General features: G+C 57.1%; 2 protein-coding genes across 2 annotated transcripts in view; one reads left to right on the top strand and one right to left on the bottom strand.

Moving 5' to 3' along the window:
* The window catches only part of EAH_00017470 (hypothetical protein, conserved), a gene marked incomplete at both ends in the record, with an annotated part of 4,953 nt that extends 1,632 nt beyond the window's left edge, over positions 1 to 3,321 (top strand). Inside the window, 7 exons of the mRNA XM_013397617.1 lie at positions 87 to 382; positions 549 to 708; positions 968 to 1,164; positions 1,465 to 1,654; positions 1,803 to 2,240; positions 2,417 to 2,661; positions 2,880 to 3,321. Coding sequence (XP_013253071.1) covers positions 87 to 382; positions 549 to 708; positions 968 to 1,164; positions 1,465 to 1,654; positions 1,803 to 2,240; positions 2,417 to 2,661; positions 2,880 to 3,321 — 1,968 coding nt within the window. The remainder of the gene's footprint in view (positions 1 to 86; positions 383 to 548; positions 709 to 967; positions 1,165 to 1,464; positions 1,655 to 1,802; positions 2,241 to 2,416; positions 2,662 to 2,879) is intronic.
* Positions 3,322 to 3,656: 335 nt separating this feature from the next.
* Positions 3,657 to 4,016, bottom strand: EAH_00017460 (hypothetical protein, conserved; the record flags this gene model as incomplete). The annotated part of the gene is made up of 1 exon (XM_013397616.1): positions 3,657 to 4,016. A coding segment is annotated over one exon (360 nt), but the record flags the coding sequence as incomplete, so codon positions are not given.
* Positions 4,017 to 4,131: the final 115 nt, after the last annotated feature.

Raw genomic sequence — 4,131 nt, 5'->3', positions numbered from 1 at the left:
CGCGCCAACGACTGCAGCAGCAGCCGCTATCTTGGAGAGGAGCAGCAGCAGCAGCAGCAGCCCTGCTGTTTCGTGCTGCTGTGCAGGATGAGCTGCAGTGGAAGCAGCAGCAGCAGCAGTTTCAGCAGCAGCAGCAGTTTCAGCAGCAGCAGCAGTTTCAGCAGCAGCAGCAGCAAGTGTGGGGTGGAGGTGGACAGGCGCTGCAGCAGCAACGGGAAGCTGCAGCTTTTGCTGCTGCTGCTGCTGCTGCAGCATCAGAACGGTTGCGCTGGGTTTCATTATCGCTGCATGCGTTTGCTGCTATGAGGGGGACAGATGGTTTTTCTGCTGCTGAGGCGGCGCTGCTGCTGCAGCGCTTCTTCAGGTTTCTCTCCAGGCACAGGTAAGCAGCAACAGCAGCAGCAACAGCAGCAGCAACAGCAGCAGCAGCAGCAACTTATAGATATCACTTGTTGTGAAAGTGCAGAGCTCTTTTGCCTCCTGAGCGCTTGTGTGCATGTACTCATGTGCTGCTGCTTCTGCTGCTGCTGCTGCTGCTGCTGCTGCAGGGTATCGGATTTCTCTGCTGACGTTTGTCTGCGGCTGCTGCATGCAGCGCAGCAGCTGGGGCTGAGGGGGGGCCCCACAGTTGCGTTGCTGCTGGCAGCAGCAAGAAGACACAGCAGCTTCTGGATTCAGGGAAGCAGCAAAATGCAGCTCTTCAGACTTGTAAGTGCTGCTGCTGCTGCTGCTGCTGCTGCTGCTGCAGTAGTTGCTGCTGCTGCAATAGCTGCTGCTGCTGCAAAAGTTGCGCTGCTGCAGCTGCTGACGGGACGATTGCTGCGGGTGGTATCGCTCTTGCTGCTGCAGCTGCTGCTAGCGCCGTCGCGGCTGAGAGCGTTTGCTGCTGATTGCTTGTGAAGAGCTGCTGCTGTTGCTGCTGCTGCTGCAACACGTGCTGCTGCTGCGGTACTTGAGGTGTATGCAGGTTGTCGCCTTAAGCCATTTGGGTGTATCGGCAGGCGATCCTCTCCTTGCTGCAGTTGTTGAAGGCATCGCCCTACGCATCCCTGCTGCTGATGCTGCTGCACCTCCTGCTGCTGCACCTAGTGGTGTTGCTGCTGCTGCTGCGAGGTATATGACGAGCGCTACATGGACTGCTGAGGAGATTGCTGCTCTGCTGCGGTAGGTGAAGGCTTCGTTTGCTGCTGCAGCCTGGAAGCAGCAGGTGCAGCAACAACAACAGCAGTGGCAGGAGCAAGTGCAGCAGCAGCAACAACAGCACCCGCCGCAGCAACAACATGAGTAGCAGCAGGAGAAAAAGCAGCAGCAGCAGCAGCAGCAGCAGCAGCAGAAGCAGGAAAAGCAGCAATTCTCTGCCATACACTGCTGTTGCTGCCGCAGTGTGTGCCTGTTGCTGCTGCTGATGGCTGCTGCTGCTGTGTGTGTCTGTTGCTGCTGCTGATGTTGCTGCTGCTGCTGCAGCTTCCTTGCTGTTGTGGGGGTCTTCCCCGACTGTCTGTACACCCGAGCACTCGCTGCACCGGTTTGGGGGCCGTTCTTCCTGCAGCTGCAGCAGCTGCAGCAGCAGCAGCAACAGACACAGCAGCAGCAGCTGCTGCAGCAGCAACTGCAGCAGCAGCAGCAGCAGCATGAGTATGCGCCAGCGTACAGTGTAAGTTGTTGCTTTGCCTGCCGTTTGAACTCTCTGCTTCTTTAGTTTAACCTTGCTGAGATCTCTTCTTCTATGGACGCCATCAGGATTGTTGCTGCTGCTGCTGCTGCTGCTGTTGCTGCTGCTGTTGCTGCTGCTGCTGCTGCAGGCGTATGACCAGCAGCAGCGCCCAGCAGCAGCTGCCGTGCACCTCTACGAGGCCCTCTTGGCTCGCTACCTACACAGACAGCAGCAGCAGAAGCAGCAGCAGCAGCAACAACAACAGGAGCAGCAGCAGCAGCAAGAGCAACAGGAGCAGCAGCAGCAGCAAGAGCAACAGGAGCAGCAGCAGCAGCAGCAGCAGCAGAAGGCTTCGGAGGGCTGGCCTTTAGAGAGTTCTGCTACAGCAGCAGCAGCAACAACAACAGCAGCAACAGAATCAGCAGCGGGTAGAGGTGCTGGAGCTGAGTTGCTGCAGCATTTGACTGATGGTTGCTGCTGCTGGCCCCGCAGCTGGCTGCAGCAGCTGCTTGCTGCTGCCTGTGGGGCGCAGCAAACGTTTTGCGTCTCCGATAGGCAGAGGCGAGCTGCTGCGTTGCTGCAGCAGGTAAAACCTAAACCCTAAACCCTAAACTGCTGCCGCTACTGTGGAGCTCTACGTCAAGCGATTCGCCTACAGAGCAGCAATTCCTGCTGCTGTTGCTGCTGCTGGCCGTGTTGTTGTTGCTGCTGCTCGATTTGTTGCTGTTGCTGCTGCTGTTTTTGCTGCTGCTTTTGCTGCAGCTGGGTCTTCAAGCAGAGCTGCAGCCGCGGACGCCTGAGGGTATTTCCCCAGATATTGCAATCTCTTTGCAGCTGCCGCAGCAGCAGCAGCAACAGCAGCAGCAGCAGCAGCAGCAGCAGCAAGCTGCTCGTGGCCTGGCGCTGCAGATTGAGAGCAGCAGCAGGTGGAAGCCAACAGCAGATCTGAGTCAGCCGCCGACTCTCTCCCCTTCAGCTCAATTAAAAAACAGGCAAGTGCTAGTGCTGTTGCTGCTGTTGCTGCTGTTGCTGCTGTTGCTGCTGCTGCTGCTGAAGCAGCGTCTTGTAGGGGTGTAGGCTTGGCTCCGCAGCAACAGGAGCAGCAGAAGCAACAGGGCAGCAGATTTTTTGCTTTCTATTCATCTGTGCAGCCCTGCATCTGCTGCTCTTGCTGAGTTTACTGCTGCTGCTGCTGCTGCTGCTGCTGCTGCTGCTGTTGCTGCAGGTTGTTGGAGGGCTTAGGATGGCGTGTGGTGTCTCTGTCTGCTTCGCTGCTGCCGCTGACGGGCCCAGCAGCAAAGGAAGCAGCAAACCTCCTTTCTAAGCTTCCCCCAGATGTGCAGCAAGCCATACGCCAGCAGCAGCAACAAAAGCAGCAGAAGCAGCACCAGCAGAAGCAGCAGCAGCAGCAGCGGCAACAGCAGCAGCCGCAACCACAGGTAAGCAGGCCACCAGAGAGCAGCAGCAGAAGCAACAAGTTGCTGCTGATGCAAACACTCGCAAGGGCCGCGATGCGCAACGCTCTGTTCGAAGCCAGCAGCAGCAGCAGCAGCAGCAGCAGCAAGGGCAACAGCAGCAGCAGCAAGAGCAACAGCAGCAGCACCAAGAGCAACGGCAGCAGCAGCAAGAGCAACAGCAGCAGCAAACGCAGGAGCAGCAACTGCTGAGGTGCTTCTTGGCGTTGAGAAGGCGAGGGAAATTGTCCGTCTTTCAATCTGTTGTCTCCTAAGCAGCAGCAGCAGCAGCAGCAGCAGCAGCAGCAGCAAAGTAGTAAAGGGATTGACAAATAAATATTTGTTCACAGTTGGCGGAGCCTTTATAAACCGCTCCTCTTGAAATATGCTACAGCAGCAGCAGGAGCTGCTGCTGCTGTAGCAGCAGCAGCAGGAGCTGCTGTTGACAGCGGCAGCAGCAGGAGCTGCTGCTGCTGTAGCAGCATTAGCAGGAGCTGCAGCAACAGCTGCTGCTGCTGCTGGCAGGTAGAAGCTGCTGCTGCGGGATATTAGTCGTTCGTAACTCCCCAGAAGGTTCGAGTGAGCCAGCTAAAGAGGCCTCCTCTGTTGCTGCTGCAGTTGCTGCTGCTGCTTCTGCTGCTGCTGTTGCTGCTGCTGCTGCTGCTGCTGCTGCTGGCTTCTCTAGGGGCCTCCTCCTCCAGGGGGGCCCTCTTCAACTCAAAAGCTACGGGGCTGTCTGCTGCTGAAGGCAGAGACACCTCGCTATGAGGAGACAGTAAAAGAACAGCAGCAGCATCACTAGACGATGCTGCTGCAGTTGCTGCAGTTGCTGCTGCTGTTGTTGCAGCGGCTCCAGCAGCTGCGGCGGGTAGCAGCAACGGGCTATGCACAGGGAACGAAGCTGCCACCTGCAGCAGCAGCAACAGCAGCAGCAGGAGCAGCAGAGTGCATTACGTTTAGGTCTACATATGTCTTTTGAGGTGTATATACACCTGATGTTAAGATATATATATTATATATAAT

The sequence above is a fragment of the Eimeria acervulina genome, genomic scaffold, assembly GCF_000499425.1.
Source record: "Eimeria acervulina Houghton genomic scaffold, Eah_scaff112, whole genome shotgun sequence".
Taxonomy (NCBI): domain Eukaryota; phylum Apicomplexa; class Conoidasida; order Eucoccidiorida; family Eimeriidae; genus Eimeria; species Eimeria acervulina.
The sequence above is the reverse complement of the archived record's forward strand: the minus strand, read 5'-3'. Positions and strand labels throughout refer to the sequence as shown.